Source organism: Pipistrellus kuhlii, unplaced genomic scaffold (genome assembly GCF_014108245.1).
Source record: "Pipistrellus kuhlii isolate mPipKuh1 unplaced genomic scaffold, mPipKuh1.p scaffold_m20_p_6, whole genome shotgun sequence".
Lineage (NCBI taxonomy): Eukaryota > Metazoa > Chordata > Mammalia > Chiroptera > Vespertilionidae > Pipistrellus > Pipistrellus kuhlii.
The window spans coordinates 74,379,048-74,397,964 of NW_023425562.1; the positions used below are offsets into that span (position 1 = coordinate 74,379,048).

Here is an 18,917-nt window from a genome sequence, read left to right on the forward strand (position 1 = left end):
GAGAGGAGCAAGGTGAGCTTGGGACATGCAGAAAGAACCTCATTTTGGACTACCATATTTTCCGGCTTATAAGACGACTTTTGAAACGAAAGTCAACTGAAAATTGGGGGCAAAAGACCAAAATTGCACAAAAATTACCTGCAGGTCTTGACGGCAAAGTAAGTCTTTTCGTTGAAGTGGGGGGGTAGTCTTATACAGCGAATATAGGCCTAAACCTATGTTTTAACTGTAAAATTGGGGGGTCGTCTTATATGCCGGAAAATACAGGTAAACCTTCCTCTCTCAGCTTCCTTTCTCCTCCCTTCCCCCAACCAGCCTTCCAGGAAAAGAGCAGTAAACTGCTAAAGCTGATACTGTTGGGTGTCCGAAGCTGTGCACCCAGGCCAGATGTGGACATAGGAAGTTGGGCAATCTGGGTGCGGGCTGGGAGGGGGCAAGCGTGTGGAGCCCGGTCTGTTCACGGCTTGATGCGGTAACGGATGGGCACGTCCTGTTCTGGCTGCATCAGCCCGAAGCCGTACCTGCTGAGGTCAAACTCAGGGATCTCCACGTTGGGGTTGACCAGCTCCAGGTCAAAGTGTGCCAGCACAAGGAACACGAATCTGCAGAGAGATGACATGGAAGGTGTGAAGAAGAGGGAGCATGGGGGGCTTGTTCAAAATATGGGAGGCGAGATTCATAAAGATATATGAATGGCATAGGTAAACACCTGTACTCGCCACCTCCCACAACCACATCAGAATTACAACTAGAATACAGGACAACCATCATTTAGAACTACCTGAAATGTATCAATAGCTGAATGGAAGTCCTACAACTAGAGAAGTAAAGAAGAAAGCACATTGAGACTGGTAGGGGGGATGGAGGCTGGTCTGATACCCACGTGTGGTGATTTTTAAATCAGGAGGAATGTCTCTAAGGCCTTCCGTAAGAAGCAAGGGGTCCCAGCCCCACATTAAACTCTCAGCCCAGGGTTCCAGAGCTGGGAAGAAGAGTCCTCCTAACTTCAGGCTATAAAACCAGCAGGGACTGTGGCTGAGTGACACAGAGGCTGCTGGAGTCCCAGGTGTTCCTCTTAAAGGGCCTGCCCATGAACTTACAAGGATTTTGCTTCCTCTGAGCTCTAGCTTCAGGTGGTGGCTTTGGAGAAATCCAGAGACATACAGGTGAGGGTTGGGGGGGGGGGCGGGGGGGGAGAACGCGCCACTGAACTGTGGCATTGCAGTAGAAACTCAGGGGAAGCTTTCTCCCAGACAGGGGTGGTCACAAGGGTCATTGTTCCTGTGCTGGGACCTCCCCCAATGCAGGACTGACTGGCAGCCATATCTGAGTTTCCGTCAGCATGGCCCACACTGTTTGCTCTGCCTGGTGATTCCCTGAGACCCCATCCAATTTTCACCCCCCCCCCACCAAGCTGATAGTAGCAGCTTTTCCATATGAATAGCCTGTCCTGGTTCAGGCTTCAGATTTTTGCTAAAGTCTCTCAAAAAATTAGCATCTGGCATCAGTGTGCCCCAAACCTACCAATTAAAGGCCCAAGACCTGGCACTAGCACCAGCCTGTCTTCATTCACAGCTGGGCCTCATCTGGGCATTTCCTAGCCCAATACAAGTAGCAGCCACCTGCAGATCTCTCTGCAGTTCCTGCCAGATGGCCGCAAACAGTGGCTGACTTTGCTCCTCCTGGAAGGCCCCAGAGCCAGTGCACCTGCTGATAGCTTCAGAGCACACCAGATTACAACTCTACCAATTCACAAGTGACACATTCAAGGGGAAGACTCAGTGAACACCAAAGCCCCACTGAAGCAAGTCCTGCTTCATAGGGATGTCTCCTGCATAGCAGCTCTTTCATTGTAGACACAGCTGGTTCTCAGAGCCAACTGGCCTGGAGGTCAATTTCTCCTAGTGATACCAACAGCAACCAAGGCTCAACAGTCCACACCGAGGCACATCTAGAGTGCCAAGCTCAGGTGACTGAGCCATTGGGCCTTTAGGACACTCTACCAATTCCAGGAGACATAACAGCTCTACCTAATACACAGAAACAAACACAGGAAGTAGCCAAAATGAGGAGACTAAATAAATAAATAAATAAATAAATAAATAAATAAATAAATAAAAATGTTACAAATGAAAAAAAAAAATGGAAGCAAGCAAACTACTAGATACAGAGTTCAAAACAATGTTTATAAGGTTACACAAGGGTCTAAATGAGGATTTTAAGGGACTTAATGAGAGCATCAAGAAAATTAATGAGAGCGCAAAGGGACTTAGTGATACTTTCAAGGATCTTAGTGAGAATGTCAAAGACATGAAAAAGGACCAGTTAGAAATTAAGCATACACTAACTGAAGTAAAGAATAATTTACAGGGATCCAACAGTAGGGCAGAGGATTCCAAGAATCAAATCAACAATTTGGAATAAGGAGTCTCTGGAACAACTTCAAATGTACCAACATTTGCATTATGGGGGTATCAGAAGGAGATATGAGAGAGCAAAATATTGAAAACTTATTTGAAGAAATAATGATAGACAACTTCCCCTACCTTGTAAAAAAATATATACTACAAGTCCAGGAAGTGCAGAGAATCACAAAAAAGAGGAATCCAAAGAGGCCCACACCAAAACACATCATAATTAAAATGCAAAGGATTAAAGATAACAGAATTTTAAAAGCAGTTAGTTACCTACAAGGGAGCACCCATATGACTGTCAGTTGGTTTCTCAACAGAAACTTCGAAGGACAGAAGGGAGTGGCAAGAAATACTCAAAGTGATGAATAACAAGGACCTACAACCAAGATTTCTCTACCTAGCAAATCATTTAGAATTAAAGGTCAGATAAAGAGCTTCACAGATAAGAAAAAGCTAAAGGAGTTCATCACCACCAAACCAATATTACATGAAATGTTGAAGGGTATTCTTTAAGTAGAGGAAGAAGAGGAAAAAAGAAAGATAAAAAAATATGATAAGTAAAATGGCCATAAATACATATCTATAAACAATTGGATCTAAAAATAAGAATAAACGAACAAGAAATATAATGAACAAAATAAACTAATGAATAAAATAGAGTTAGAGGCAGGAAAACATGGACCAGACTGATGAATTTCAGAGGGAAGGGGGGATGAAGGGGTGGGAAGAGATTAACCAAAGATCTTATATGTATACCAGAGGCCCGGTGCACAAAATTTGTGCATGGGCGGGGTGGGGGGTGTCCTCATCCCAGCCTGCATCCTCTCCAATCTGGGACTCCTTGGGGGATGTCCAACTGCCCAATCAGGCCTAAATCAGCAGTAGGACATCCTCTTGCAATCTGGGACCATTGGCTCCTAATTGCTCACCTGCTTGCCTGCCTGATTGCTCCTAACTGCCTCTGCCTTAGCCCCCACACCCAGGACCTGGGCTTCCCTCCCTCTGGCTGGCAGCAGGCACCCGGGACCTGGGGGTGGGGGTGTTGTTCCTCAGTCTGATGTGCCCCTTTTCATAGTCCGGGATCCCTCAGGGGATGTCCTACTGATGGCTAAGCTGCAGTCTAGCCTCCCTCTGTGGGAGGTGACCGGGCTGATCAGGGGAAGGCACCATCTCCAACACCTTGCTGCTGCTGCCACTGCCGGTTGCTGCAGCTGCCTGCCCTCAGCCCTCACAGCCACTGTGGCTTTGTCTGGAAGGATGTCCGGAAAATGTCTGGTCTAATTATCATATTACCCTTTTATCAGTATAGATATGCATTACCTATGGACACAGACAATAGTGTGGTGAAGGTCTGGGGGAGGGTGGGATCCAGGTGGTGGAGGGCAATGGGGGCTGGGGGTAGGGGACATCTGTAATACTCTCAACAATAAAGATTAAAAAAAAAAAAAGATATGTCTACCTCTATGTTCATTGTTCATGGTGACCAAGATTGTTCACGGTGACCAATTATCAACATAAGTTGTTGATAATTTCAATAGAAATTTCAATAGATAATTGGTTAAAGAAGATGTAGTACATACATATATGCAATGGAATACTACTCAGCCATCAGAAAAGATAAAATACTGCTATTTGCAACAACATGGATGGATCTTGCAGATATTATGTTAAGTGAAATAAGTCATATAGAAAGTCAAGAACCATATGATTTCACCTCTATGTGAGATATAAAACTGAAAGCAATGAATAAACAAACATGACAAACAAAAACTCACAGACACAGACAACAGTAGGGCGGTGGCCAGAGGGAAGGAGTTTGGGAGGAGGTAGAAAAGGGTAAAGGGGGCGGGGCCAAATACATGTTGACAGAAGAAGACTTTGAGTGAACACACAATGCCATATGCAGAAGATGTATTATAGAACTGTACACCTGAAACCTGTATCATTCTATTAGCCAATGTCACCCCAACAAATTTTAATGAAATTAAAAATAACAAATGAACAAAAAAGGAATAAGGGAGGAGAGCCCCCAACTCTGACTTTGGGAAAAGAGAGAAAAGGAGAGCGAGGGAGCAGGAGCTCCTCCATGTGTGCCACCTGTGGGTAAGAGGGCCCGGGCACCAGCATGGCTGACAGGTGTGAGCAGAAGTGACCTGTGTGTCAACTTCACACCAAAGCACTTCAGAGCAGGTGCTGCACTCCAGCTTCCTTGGGCCTGGAGGTGTGTGGGCCTTGCATTGAGATGGAAAGAGCTGAGTCTCTGCATGGAGGGGAGGAGACTCCCAAACCCCCGGCTGACTTTGTGTGAGTGGGGACCAAGCTTTGTTGTCACAGCTGCTGAGACTGAGAGGGTGGGAGTGGCGGGGTCGTTTGGCTTGGCAGCATAGGCCAGCTTCCCCTGATCAGAGACTCCTCTGACTCCCCCAACCACACTCACCCTCCTCCCAGACACCTGGAAGTCCTCACCTGCTCTGGTCAAGGCTGCTGCTAAACCACAGGCTGCCTTTGTGAGATCGGACACAGGCACCCGTTCCTGGAGACGCTTTACTGTGTCTGTGGGGAAACTGTCAAAAGGAACCAACTTCGCAAGAACAAGTACTCTTTACTGCCACCTTCTGGAAAGCTGTGCTGGTAAGTATACAAACCACGTTTATGATGTAATCAGTGTGCCCATAAATGTGGTGGTAGCCCTGCCTTATGTCACTGCTTCCTGCCCTCCTGCCTTATCTTATTCAGCGCCACCCGTGTCAGTAAGGGTCAGCGCTGGGTCTTCAGCTCCTCCTTCCCGCCACCATCCCTGCACTGAGACCCAGCTCCCCACGGTGGACTGAGCACAAGGCAAGGATTCTCTAATCTACCAAATGAACGGTAAGAGGGGAGACAAGGATAGAGGAAGTCAATGCTCAGGATGAAAGAGCTGGATACAGGACTTGTCTCTCCTCTTAAGAGTGTGGGACCCTTGTCAAGTTTCTCAGTTTACCCATCTGGTCAAAGAAGGTAAAAAAAAAAAAAAAAAGTGGGATGTATAAAGTCTGGTTGGTATGGCTCAGTGGTTGAACATCAACCTATGAACTAGGAAGTCACAGTTTGATTCCCAACAAGGACACATGCCCGGATTGCGGGCTCAATTCCTCTGTGCTAGAGGCAGCCGATCAATGATCCTCTCTCATCATTGATGTTTCTCTCTTGCCCTTTCTCTTCCTCTTTTTTTTAAAGTGGGATGTATCCTTTCCAGCCCTGAAGCTGTAGGCTGCTGGAGGGTGAATTTATATAGGGTGGGGGTTCTGTATCCATACCTGGACTTGGATCCTGGTTCCTCCACTCACCATGTGTCTGACCTGGCAAATGATTTGACCTCAGTGTTAGACCGACACCTACCTAGCAGGATTGTCATGACAATTAAGTGAGATAAAAATAACAACTTAGCTAAACATGTCCTAATATGATCTCTCTCTGTCCAGAAGCTTTAGGAGATAGGAGCTATTTGTTTTGAACACCTGACTTTGTTCCAATGTGATTGATATGTTAGGGCATGAGCGAAGCTTAATGCAAATTGCACATTAGCTTATGTGCAATTTTATCTGTGAGAAACACAAGGAGAATGCAAAAACCTGCACCCAGCTGAGCTGAGCTGAGCTGAGCAGGAATTCACAAAACACACGCACATACCTAAACCCTATCCTCCCTTGACTCCAGCTCACGGTGCGTGCATGTGCGTATGTGCACATGTGTGTGTGTGTGTGTGTGTATTATGTATCCCATCATTCATATCAAATGTCCAATTTCAGATACCCCACCTTTCACTCCTCACAGTAGCTCAGCTGCCATCCCACCCATAGTCCACTTCCAGAGTGAACTTGAGGTCGTTTTAAGAGTAAAGTGCTGTGGGCTTGAGGATCCAAGATGGCTGACAGGTAAACACCTAATCGCAGCCACACACAACAACAATTTCAATAAAATACAACTAAAATATAAAATGGACATTACCCAGAACTACAGGAAAGTCGACTGACTGGAAATTATACAATGAGAAGCAAGGAGAAAACCAGAAGGAAGAGCGGAGGAGCTGGAAAAGCCTAAGGTACAGAGACACGCGGCGCGCGGAGAGGAGGGAGCTGGAGAGGAGGGAGGCTGAGTGCCTGGCTGGCGTTCCCTAGCGGGAAGGAGATAAAAGCTCCGACTGTGCTGGGCCCCAGTTCCGACTGCTCTGAACACCAGTTCTAGACCAGACCCCGGGGACCCAGGCTCATCCATAGGGAGCTGGGCTGTAAGGCGGAACCCCGGGGGAGCGGCGAAAGGAGGTCCCGGAGGCACGCACATTGTGCGCAGAGAAGGGACGGTTGGCTGTGCCGCGGGATTGCCCTGGTGGGAAGGACACAAAAGCTCCGGACTGCTCTGAACGCCACCTCCAACTCAACTTCCAACAGAACTGAACCCCAGTTCTGAGCTCACTGGGGCAGAGGCTTCAGGGGTCCTCAAACTTTAAAGTGGGGGCCAGATCATGGTCCTTCAGAGAGCTGGAGGGCCGGACTATATGAACTACTAATTCCTACTGTAACACCTCGGCTGCGCTCACTGCCCAAAAAACCTGGCGGGCCGGATCAGACTCCTCTGAGGGCCGCATGTGGCCCGCGGGCCGTAGTTTGAAGACCCTTGGGCTAGACTGTTTGGTAGCAGGCAAAAATCGAGGGCACCTTTCTCTCAGAGGTGCTTTCAGCGAGTACTGAAGGACCCTGAAGATTACTGAGACTCAGGAACCACATAGGGCGGGGCTGACAGAAGCCAAGGCTGCAGGCTCCACCCTGAAACCCCACCTCATCAGGGAAGCTGAGAAAATGCAACGAAATAGATCACAAACGAAAGAAATGGAGGACAAAAAGCGTCTGGATATAGAGTTCAAATCTACACTTATAAGGTTTTTCAAGAATTTCCTAGAAAAAATGGATAAAACCTATGAGGATATGAAAAGGGAACAACTAGAATTAATAAGGAATCAACAAGAAATGATAAGGGATCAACAAGAAATAAAAAATACATTGTCTGAAATAAAAAATATTATGCAGAGTCCTAAAAACAGAATGGAAGATCACAAGAATCAAGTCAAAGATTTGGAACATAAAGAGCCAGAAGACACTCCTCCGCAGAAGCAAGAAGGCAAGAGAACCCAGAAAGTTGAAGATAATGTAAGAAACCTCTGGGACAACTTCAAGCAAACCAACATCAGAATTATGGGGGTCCCAGAAGATGAGAGAGAGCAAGATATCGAAAACATACTGAAAGAAATAGTGACAGAAAACTTCCCCCACCTGATGAAAGAATTAGACTTACAAGTCCAGGAAGCATACAGAACTCCAAACAAAAGGAATCCAAAGAGGACCACACCAAGACAAATCATAATTAAAATTCCAAATGCAAAAGACAAAGAGAGAATATTAAAAGCAGCAAGAGCAAAGCAGGTAGTTACCTATAAAGGAGCACCTATACGATTGTCAGCTGATTTCTCAACAGAAACCATGCAGGCCAGATGGGAATGGCAAGAAATATTCAAGGTGATGAATAGTAAGAACCTATAGCCAAAGATAATCTACCCAGCAAAGCTATCACTCAGAATAGAAGGTCAGATAAAGAGCTTCACTAATAAAAAAAAAGCTAAAGGAGTTCATCACCACCAAACCAGAATTATATGAATTTCGGAAGAGAAAGTAAATAAAGATAAAAATTATGAACAACAAATACGTAACTATCAACAAGTGAATCTAAAAACCAAGGAAATTAAAAAAAAAAAATCTGATGAACAATATCAACTGTTGAATATAATAGAATCAGAGGTATGGAAGGGGAGTGAACTGACGATTCTTGGGGGAAAGGGGAAGGGGATGTGGGAAGAGACTGAACATAAACTGTGCACCTATGGATGAGGACAATGCGGGGTGAGGAAAGGGCAGAGGGTGGGGTGGGAACCTGGTGGAGGAGAGCAATGGAGGGGGGGAGGAACATTTGTAATAATATGAACAATAAAAATTTATTTTTTTTTAAAGAGTAAAGTGCCGTATTTTCTGTAGCACTTGGGGTATTTGTTACCCATTTAACATGTGTAAACTTGTACTACCATTTTCCCCTAGGTTCTTATCTTTTTCTCATTGTCTCATGGGTGAGGTGTTTGGCCCCACTGTTCCCACAATCCCTGTGGTTTTTAATGCGTGATTCCTCACGGCCCAGTGGTTTTGGGGAACACTCATGAAACGTTAGAGTAGAACTGGCTGTTTTATGATCTCCATTTTACTGAGATAAAACTGAGGCCAAGAGATTAATGTTAAGGGCCCATTCACTTAACATAATACCTGCCCGGTAACAGTAGTGTGAGTAGTAATTACAATAGTAACTAACAAGTATTAGGTGTTCACAGTGAGCCAAGCAGTGGGTTAAGTGTTTAGAAAGATCTCATTCCTTTGTCCTGACACCTCTGGGATGCAGTATGAGCAGTTTAGGAAATATGCCTCTGATTTATCTTCATAGAAAAGAACCAGCATGTGGCCAGGCAGCTGCTGAATTTCCCCAGACCAAACAGGATATGGGGGTGGGGAGAGAGGGTGAGAGCTGTACACGTGTCCCATAGCACACATCTTAGGAATACTCCCCTAGACAAAGGGAGGTGGAGGTGACTAGAGAAGGCCCCAGCCCATTTTTAAAAATAATTCAATGGGAGACGGCAAGACCTAGGTGACCTATTAGGAAATAGGTGATGAAATAGTCCTCAGCCAATGAGGAACCGGAGGAGGGTCTAAATAAATAGGCTGTGTTGCCTGCCCCACGTGTGATCCTGTAAAAATGGTGCCAGGTCTCGAGAGTGTTAGTAAGTCTCCCTTTCGTCATGCTTCTGTTTCCAAGTCCATCATTTGAAATTTGGACAGGTGAGCCATTCCTCACACCAGTACCCCAATTTTATAGTTGAGAAAAATAGGAGCACAGAAAGTCACCCTGCTTACACGGACACAGGGGCTGACAGGAGGACTGGGTGGATATCCTAACCCCTGGTCCAATCTGTTTGTGATCTGGGGGCCACGGCTTTTGGGGTGAAGGGAAGAGAATGAAGAGGCATTAAAATAACCAAAGCGCATGATGACCCTTGGCCAGTTCCGCCGAGAGAGTCTGAGCAGCACAGCAGCTGCAGACAGACAGCCAGGTCAGCTCACAGGATGTCCAGTGTTCGTTATTCTGGGAGTTTGGTGTCTGAGCAGTAGGCTCAGAGGGAAGAGCCTGTTGACAGATCTGATTATTTCAAAAGAAATCAGAAAGGTGGCTTTTTACATGTGCTTTTCTTCTGATTCTTAAAAGTTAGCACATATTCTAAAAACAGAAATAAGATTTGTGGGCAAGACATGGCTCATGGATATCCTTCGAAGCCTCTTCCTTCTGGCTTAGCTCTCGGTCTGGGGAGAGGAGTGTGAGTGCCAACCAGATAGAGCAGGAGCCTCCCCTCCCGCAGGGCCCTGTCCCCAAACTCACTGTTTGATGCTGCTGGTGGCGTAATTCCTCCCCAGACACTGATTGTGCCCAGCACCCCAGGGCATGTTGTAATTCTTCAGTCGCTTCCCATCCTTGTAAAAGTCTTTCTTCTCTGACCCATCAGCGTTCAGGAATCGGTTGTACTTAAATACCTGGGAGAGGAAGAAGGTCCGTTTCTGATTCTACCCCTATACATGCGTGCATGAGAAAAAGCTATGAGGATGTGCATCGCAGGCTTGTTTCTAAGAGGAAATAACTGGAAACAACATAATGGGCAACTATCTATCTATCTATCTATCTATCTATTTTTATTGATTTCAGAGAGAAAGGGAGAGGGAGAGGGAGAAATGGAAACATGATGAGAATCATTGATTGGCTACCTCCTGCATGCCCCACACTGGGGATCTAACCCGTAACCCAGGCATGTGCCTTGACCAGGAACCTAACGATGACAAGGTCACACAGCAAAAGGCAGAGCCAGGATGCTGCTCAGATCTGGCTGGTCCCGAAGCCACTTTCTCCCCACCGTCTCTGGCACGGCATTTACCTCTGGGTCTGTGTAGATCTCTGGATCCTTCTGGGGACTCAGCAATGGAAAGAGGAGGAGGCGGTCACCACGTCGCAGGGAGAACTCCCGCCCGTCTGCCATGGGTAAGGCCATGTCCACCACGACCTCACGGGTGATGAAGGGCGCGGCCGTGAGCCTGAGGCTCTCACTCAGCACGCTGTCTGCACAGGGCAGGCACAAGGCAGGTCAGCAGCTGTCCTCTTACCCACGCAAATGCCGCCCCAACCCTCATTTTATAGAGGAAGGTGAGGAGGTTCAGAAAGGGAGCATGACTTGTCCACAGTGAGACTGAAGAGGCAAGTTCATGAGGTGTTATTGCTGTGGTCCCTCAGAGATCTTAGACTTGAGGATTTGGATCGAATCTCAAGAGAGCAATGAGGGAAGGTGGGAACCAGAGAGATATCAGAGAAGGCTGGGGAGAGAGCAGGACCATCAGTATTGGTTGTTGCTGCCTGCCCAGCATATAATCAGTCCCTTTCTGGAAACAGTACCCTGGTTTTCCTCTGGGGACCACCCATCTCCCGCTCTCAGGGATTGGACTGTTGATTCCACTCCCAACTCCTGGGATTGGGCTGTGTTTGGCCAATCAGAGCATTCCAACCCTATGATTGGTTCAAGACAGGCATATGACCCAACGAGAGCCAATGAGACACACCCATGGGACTTTGGGTAGGGATGCTACAGAGAGGCACATGCTCATGGGGCGAGAACACGTCAGGTTGGAGCTTCTGGTGGTCCTCTGAGCCAACCCAGCAGAAAACAAGGCTGGGAGATGGAGAAAGACTGAATCCTGATGGCATTGTTAGAGGACCTGGATCCACCTGTACCTGAAGCTAATACTTCTGGACGTTTTAATTTCTTGCCCCAAATAAAGTCCTTTGTGTGCTTTAGCCAGTTTAAGTTAGGTTTTCTGCCATTTGCAATGTGAAACCTCCTACTGAGCCTCTGAGAAGCTAGACTGAGGCATGGAGATGCCACATCTAAGAAGACAGGAGGCTCAGGGGAACAGGTCAGAGGACACTGATGGACCCTGGAGGATAGGAGCTCCTGGAGGGGAGGGCCTCAGGGGCCATGATGACCCAGCCTGGGGCTGTCTGAAGGGTCTGGCCATCTCACCGAGCACAGGCATGTTGTCTAAAACCTTCTGTGGGAGGGTGGTCATCTGTGAGACAGGCTGCTCTGCTCGAGAGAGGACTTGCTCGAGTTCTCCACGGACGGCAGCCAGGGCCTCGGGGTTCTTGAGGAGGAAGAGCAGAAGCCAGAAGGCAGCTGGACCCATGTTCCCCTGCAATGAAAAGAGCTCCTGTTGTGCCATCGAGATAGCAAACCCGGGGTGTAAGCTGACTGGTCTATGCCATGGGCACAGCCCGGGTCCAGGGGTAGGAGGCAGGAGGCCTGAGTTCCCACCCCTGCCACACATCTAGGCATGACCTATGTCTATCTTCAGCCTCAGGACATGACCAAGAACTGGACTGTGGTTTGGCAGAGCCCAATGGCTACTTCAGGGCTATTTCTGGCATCCCTGATCTTGAGCAAAATCACTGATATAAGGTCACATAAATAATTTTCATAGCTAATTAGAAAAAAAAAAGCATCAATAATAGTAAAGTGTGTCAATTAAGATTACTGTTAATGTTTGAGGCTGGCTGCATCCTTGGCCCGATTCTTATCTCTCCTCACATCCATGCTCCATACCATGTGACTGTGCACTTCCTCCCATTAAAGAGGCAGAGTGTATTTCCCCACTCCTTGAATTTGGGCTCAGACATGTGACTTGCTCTGGCCAATAGAATGAGGCAGAATCAACAGAACAGCAGTTGGAGGACTAGACTTGAGAGATCTTTTGTTTCTATTTGCCTGCCTAGCCCACTGGTCCCAAGAGGAGGATGGGAGACACAGGGAATAGAGCTGAGCCCAGTCAAGACTGGCTGATGCCCAGCAGGCCCACAGACATGGGAGTTAAGTAAGGGTGCAGCAAACTGATACAATATCTGAATATTTGCTTTCAAATATGTGAGTATGGCGTACATATAAAGCAAAGTAACAATGATCAATGATGGTTATGAAAGCTATTAATGGATTGAAAAAATATTTAAAATGTCTCAATAGCTAAATAATTAGGAAAAATGGATGGAATTTCTTGCTCTAAGACTTTAGCTTTAGCTGAACATTTTAATACTCAGGTGTGCAGCATGTGGCTACATGTGCATGGGATACCCTTAAATGAGTCATGGGTGAATACCAACTAACCTCAACTGGGGTAGGATTTTTGTGTACCATCCTATCCAATCGTTAGTGACAGTGGGATATTAAACAGTCACTAAATGTCATGTTTGCCAGTAATTCTATTACAAACACAGTGGCTCATGGACAAAAAGCTATTTGGGGTATTGCAGCACATTCTATAAACACCACACACTTCAGAGTTTAACGCATTATTTTCTTCACTATGAAGAATATACCCAGGATGATGATGATGAACAAATTATTGATGTTTTTAGGCTCCCATGTATGACTTAAAGTACTTTCAACTGTCATTTATTTATTTATTTTTATCACAGATTGTAGTGCCTGAACCTGCTTATTTTATGCTTCTTATTTTGGAGAGAATTAATAAATCATTCAGAGAGAGAGAAAAAAAAAAAGCTATTTGCACAGGGATATTTACCACGGTGCTGATATAACAGCAAGATTGGAAGCAACCTCAATGTCTATCAATAGGAGATCAATGAGATCAATGGTGATCATCCCAACAGGAAGTTGTTGCAAAGAGGCCGGCTCTGTGGGTACCGATAGGACTATAGCCAAGGCACACGGAAGCAAGCGAACAGCGAGACGCAGAGTCCTAGCCTGGTGGGCCCAGGTGCCACCGTGGGTGCGTGTGTTTAAAGGGGACGCAGGTGTAGGAGCACAGACCAGCTCGGGGAGGAGACTCAGATAACTGGCCACCGAGGCTGCCTCTGGGACAGCAGCTGGGAGTGGGGGAAGGGAAGGAAGGGGGAAACTGGCTTTTCACTGTGTATGTCTTTCCAGCTCCTTGGATCTTAAAATCAATGCACGAGTGAATGATTTTTACAGGGATCTGCAAGGACACGGAGAAATGTTCACGATACAATGTTAGGTCAAATTAAAAGTGGGACTGAAAAACTACATGATCTTAAACCACAGAAAAAAGACATACAGAAAAGGCAGTAAACAAAGGCACCAAAGCATCAGTGACAGTGAAACGGATTTTCTGTCTTTTTCTTTGGTTACCGCGATGACTTCTGTGCCAAGGAGGTACCATGTTCCCTTATCCAGTTCCCCCATTGAGCACGCGCCATCATCACACCTTCTACTGAACAGGAAACTAAGCACTCCCTAGCCCCTGCCCGCTGCCCAGCGTGTAGTAGAGGCTCCGTGGTATCTGTCGACTGAACATCTGTGTTCCTTTGGGCTGGGGCCTGCAAGTCAGCTGGAAAGGAAGGTGGGCTGGCAGAGCCAGGCAGGGTTTGGTTCAAATCCCAGCTCCCCACTTCCTGTCACTCCAGACAAGTCACTCTCTCCTCTGGGCCTCAAGAGCTTCCCTTCTGCTCACATAACAGCATGCCCTCTCCTGCGGCAGCCATAGGGGCCCACTGAGACTGATGCCAGCGGCCACAGAGCAGGTGCTGAGAGAGGCTTCTCCCTCCCCCGGGCCCCTCCTCCAGGACCTGGGACTCTCTCTGAGGTTTCCCAGCTCCTCGGGGGCCCGTGGAGACAAGCAAGGTCAGTTCATCACTTAAATAGCCAGGGGGGAAGCAGGCAATAAATAATTCAGCTCCGGGTTAACTCAGTGCCAAGGCCACTTCCGTGTGCCAGGATGGTCATATGGGGGCCACAGCTCATTAATTACAAGGCAGGAGTGGAACAGCAGGCTGCTCAGTTACCTCTGCGTTCGGGAAAAAGCTGTGGCAAGACCACCCTCACCCACCTGCACAGCTGTGTGTGAGTGTGCGAGTGTGTGTGTGCGCACACGTCTGTGTGACCACACAACCACAGAGATTCTGAGTTTGCTGCCGTTTCTCTGGCCGGGGCTTGCCCCATTTCCCCAGAGGACACTTGTAGACTAACATCTGAAGCCAAAGTCCATGACCCAGAGCTGAGGGGAGCCTGGCCCTACTGGGCCAGCTGGGATTCTCCTCTGCCCACCCCAACTCACACCCCTTAGAGCTGGCCTCTTCCCCTGCCGGGACTTGGACCTCAGGCCACCGGCTTCTCCTATCGGTCCCTGGGTGCGGGCATTTCCCACTGACCCCTCCACCAGCCTGACTCCAGGCTCTGGGGTTCTGGACTCATGGAGCTTTTGCGGGACAATGTCTGTAAAGTTCTCAACAGGCTGGCTGGCACATGGCATGTGGTAAATAAAGTGTTTGATAGCTTCTGAAATGATCACTTGTACCTCCATTCTGACCTGACAATAGCAACCGCTCGGAATACTTTCCAACCGGGCCTCTGGGTGGCGCTCCCTCCCCGTCCCGCCCCTCCCTGGCCACTCCTCTGTCTCCTTTGCTGGCTCCCCCTCATCTTGTCCACCCCAAACTGGAGAGGCCCAGAGCTTGGTCCCCATCCCCATCCAACAACACCCTCAGTGATTCCAGTGGTTTCAACACCATGTCTACACTGACAACTCCCAAATGAGTCTCCAGCCCAAACGGTAACCCTGAACTCCAGCTCTTTAATCTAGGTAAGCCAGCGCCCCCCCCCCCCCGCCCCGCCCCGCAACAATTCTCCATTTCAAACTCAGCACACTCAAAGCCAAACCCCTGGTTTTCTCCACCAAAACTTGTTCCTTCTACCACCTACCTCACCTGTTAATGGCAACTTCATTCTTCCCACCACTCAGGCCCAAACCCGGAGCCATCCTTGGTTATACCCACTCCCAGTGTCCCAGCCAACAGCACACCACTCTCCCCCCACACTCTGGTCTCACATCATCCTCTCCTGCCTGGATATCGCAGTGGCCTCCTCTCTGGTCTCCCTGCCTCCACTTCCTCCCACTACAGTTTCTCAGCATTGCAACCAGAAGACAGGCCGTGCTGCTCCTCAGCTCAGAGTAAAAGCCAAAGTCCTCCCCATGGCCTCCAGGGCCCTGAGCCATCTGGCACATCCCCTACATCCCCACCTCAGGGCCTTTGCACATGCTGTCCCCCTGCCGGGATGCCCCATTCTATACTACATCTACATGACTCGCTTCCTCACGTCCTTCCAGTTTCCGCTCCGGTGTTACCTTCCTGGTAAGGCCTTTCTCGACCATCCTTTGCCGAGTAGGCCCTCCTCACTCCCCTCTGCCAATCTCTCCCCCGTTCTTTTGGTTCTCCACAGAACTCATTCCCTCTGGTACATTTGCATACTTGTTTATCAACAGTTTGTCTTCTTCTACCAGAATGTCAGCTCTATAAGGGCAGGGGTCTTGGTTCTGCTCACTGCTCTACCCCCAGCTTCTAGAAGGGTGCCTGGCACACAGTGGGCCCTCACTGAATATTTGTGGACTACGTGTATTGAGCTCTAGTTACCGGCCAAGCACAGTTCAGGTCTCACATGTAACACTCCCTCATCACGACCTTGAGGAAGGTACTGTCACCTCCATCTTAAGAATGAGTAAACTCAGGCACCAAGGGTTAAACAGCTCGCCTGCCAGGGTAGTCACAGTGCCTGAAACCACTGGGCTACACAGTGCCTTGTCCCTGCCCTCCAGACGTGTGTTCTCGAAGGGTCTTCCCACCTGCCTGAATTTTGGATGCTGCAATAACTCAACCTCAGGGGATGTCCTGTCCCCAACTCCTGCCCCGTTTTCTCGGCCCTGACGAAAGCTGTTCCCCGGGCTGCCTGTCACTCAAGGGCAGCGTCCAGTTCTGCTGACCGAGGTCATTTCCACAAGGGATTCTGGGAATGGTTTGTAGCTCCAATCTCTGCCCATAAATATGTTATTAGGCACTAATGGGGCCCCCACTTGCCAGCCTCTGCCTCCAAGGACGGTTAATGGCTCTGAAACAAAACTAAAAATAAGCTGAGAGTCGATGGGATAGGAATTACCCAGAAATGTCAGCCTGTGCAACTGTCATCGCTGAGGTGGGGCCAAGAGAAGGAGGGGGGGCCCTGGGACTGAGGAAGGGCGGGAGCCAGGCTTCCTCTCACCCCAATACCTGTTCCATCACTAAATGCATTGGTGCTGTGTTCCTTTGGTTTCTAGAATCCTCATCACTTCCATGGCCCCCACCGGGTCCTGCCACCAGGCTCTCCTCACTGTGTCCCTGCTGCCCCTGCTCTCAGGTCCTGTCCTCCTTCGCTCAGAACCTCCCAGGGCTCCCAGCTCACCCAGAGAAAAGCCCAATTCTTCACTTACCAGGACCCACAGGACCTTTGTGACCTTGTCCCCCAGTCCACTCCCCTCTTCACTCTGCTTCATGAATGACCATGTTCATGATATTGTTTCACAGTTAGAGCGTCAGGGAGCTGGGAGTGTGTGCACACTCACAAAGGCACACCCATAAGCCTGCACAGACTCATAGTCACACAAACACACACGCACGCCTGCGTGCTCCCACTCTCATGCCACGCCCACCTGTGTGGCCCAGAGCTGCAGCACCAGAGCCCGTGCCTGCATATCCTCCGACACGCCCGTCTCCCGCAGGTGCAGCAGGTAACTCTCCAGCCAGGCGCTGCGCTGGGCCCGGGTGGCCAGCCTGGCTGGGGACAGCAGCTTCCACAGGCGACCTTTCACTTTGCTTGCGTGGTCCTTGTCCCCTGCAGGGAGAGAGCACAGGGGTGGGCGTTACAAATGCACCCCAGCCCAGGGCCACCCAGCCCTGACCTCCCATAGGGCCATGGGTCTTCTGGGTGGCACTCCCTGGGGTGGGAGTTCCTGTGGGAAAGTGGCCACAGGGAAGCCCTTTAGATGTTCACTTATTGTTTATCTCACCTGCAGCCAACAGGTGCAAGGGGCCTTGTCTGTCTGATTCACCTGTGTCCCCAGCACCTGGCCCATGGCAACTCCATAAATATGTGCTAAGTGAACGGTGGTTCCTGACACAGCGGGGGAACGAACGTGAAACACCAAGCAGCATTCCCCAGACTCAGCACCGCTTCATTCGGAGACACCGGAAACCAGCTAACCACCATCAGGAGGGGACAGATTGGTCTGAGGTCTCACATGTAACTTCCTCCAGGGAAGGCAGGAGAAGTAAAGGAGGGAGGAGGGTCAGGAAGGCGCTACGGGGAACAGGGGGTCAGGGGCAGCCTCTGCTCAGCTCCACCACCAGAGTGCCCCCTCCCCACGCTCACCCCTCGCCAGTCTGTCCCTAGCAGAGCGCCTAGATTTCAGAAGAAGATGAAAATCCAGGTGTTCATGTGCAATCTTCTCATGTTTTTTACGGTCAGCGTATAAGCAAGAAGTTTTGTGTGACTGTGCCGGGTCACACAAGCATCTTTGGCCCACAACTCACTCGTTTGCAATCACTATCAAATATACAATGGTGTGTTATGCTCTGGTAAAGCAAGGCGATGGGCCCACGGGGCAGACTGTTGAGGGAATAAAGCCAGGTGTTTATTATGTAAATATTCTGTTAATGCTACAAGATGCTATATTTACACAAGAATAAGATTCCGTTTTTTCCCCCCCCAAAATCACCCCTTGGAAGAGTGGAAGTTGCTTTAGATTGTTCCAAAATTCTAAAGTTCTAGGAACTCTCTCACTGAGTTTCTGAACCACAAAGCAGTGTTAGAAGACCTGTCCAGTGACAGCTCTGAGCAGGCTGCATCCACAGGTGTTTAGAAGGATGTCTCAGCCCTCACCGGTTTGGCTCAGTGGATGGAGCTTTGGCCTGTGGACTCAAGGGTCCCAGATTCGATTCCAGTCAAGGGCATGTACCAGAAGGAAGTGTACAGGAGGCAGCTGATCGATTTCTCTCTCATTGATGTTTCTAATTCTCTATCCCTCTCCCTTCCTCTCTGTAAAAAATCAATTTAAAAAATATATTTTTAAAAAAGGTGTTCGATGTAGGCTAATTTAATTTTTTAAAGTATATTAATTACATTTTCAAATAACATGCAGTGAGCCCAGTTGTTCCTCTGGGATACAATATTTTCCTGGGTCTCCCAACTTTTCAGGCACTGGAGCGTCACTTGGGAGCTTTTAAATCTCATGCCCAGGTCCCACCACAGACCAATCTTGTCAGACTCGCTGGGGGTGCGGAGATTTGAAATAGGTGAGCACAGGGTGCAGGAAGCTCGCAGCCACCTCAGTGGATGCTGGTTCTGGATGCCTGTAGGAGTCATTTGAGGAAATGGTTCCAAAAAGCAGGCACAGATTCAGCACAGATTTAGAAATGGTGGCATCCTTTGAGGTTGGACAACACAATTGCAGACCTTAAATATCACGGTAAACACTACTTTTAAGGATGATTTTACAA

At 48.5% G+C, this 18,917-nt stretch overlaps 1 protein-coding gene across 1 annotated transcript in view; it reads right to left on the reverse strand.

Annotated features, from left to right (window-relative positions):
* Nucleotides 1-366: 366 nt before the first annotated feature.
* PTGIS (prostaglandin I2 synthase) overlaps nt 367-18,917 on the reverse strand; it is a 39,231-nt gene continuing 20,680 nt past the window's right edge. Inside the window, exons 6-10 of the mRNA XM_036418727.2 lie at nt 17,072-17,253; nt 11,605-11,773; nt 10,468-10,649; nt 9,921-10,072; nt 367-602 (exon numbers count right to left, since the gene is read on the reverse strand). Coding sequence (XP_036274620.1) covers nt 458-602; nt 9,921-10,072; nt 10,468-10,649; nt 11,605-11,773; nt 17,072-17,253 — 830 coding nt within the window. The 3' untranslated portion in view covers nt 367-457. The remainder of the gene's footprint in view (nt 603-9,920; nt 10,073-10,467; nt 10,650-11,604; nt 11,774-17,071; nt 17,254-18,917) is intronic.